The sequence below is a fragment of the Penaeus monodon genome, chromosome 19 (genome assembly GCF_015228065.2).
Source record: "Penaeus monodon isolate SGIC_2016 chromosome 19, NSTDA_Pmon_1, whole genome shotgun sequence".
Classification (NCBI taxonomy): domain Eukaryota; kingdom Metazoa; phylum Arthropoda; class Malacostraca; order Decapoda; family Penaeidae; genus Penaeus; species Penaeus monodon.
Window position 1 is genome coordinate 7,695,345 of NC_051404.1, and position 230 is coordinate 7,695,574.

Consider the following 230-nt stretch of genomic DNA (forward strand, 5'->3'; position numbering starts at 1 on the left):
GACCCGTTTCAAATAGGGTAATAATTCACGCCAACCGCCCTACAGGCAAGATGAACGTGAAGGTGGTCGTCGAGAATTTCATCGCGGGCGTGATGGTGCCGTGCAAGAGGACCATGGACTCCTATGAACCAGGCACGGGGCAGGTTTGGGCCAAGATTCCCGACTCTGGCAACTTGGAAGTCAATGCTGCGGTTGCTGCGGCCAAGAGGGCCTTCCCAGAGTGAGTAGAG

The 230-nt window shown here is 56.1% G+C and overlaps 1 protein-coding gene across 1 annotated transcript in view; it reads left to right on the forward strand.

Annotated features, from left to right (window-relative positions):
* The window catches only part of LOC119585040 (2-aminomuconic semialdehyde dehydrogenase-like), a 14,645-nt gene that overhangs the window by 8,281 nt on the left and 6,134 nt on the right, over positions 1–230 (forward strand). The window contains exon 2 of the mRNA XM_037933656.1: positions 46–220. Within this exon, the coding sequence (XP_037789584.1) occupies positions 51–220 (170 nt within the window). The 5' untranslated portion in view covers positions 46–50. The remainder of the gene's footprint in view (positions 1–45; positions 221–230) is intronic.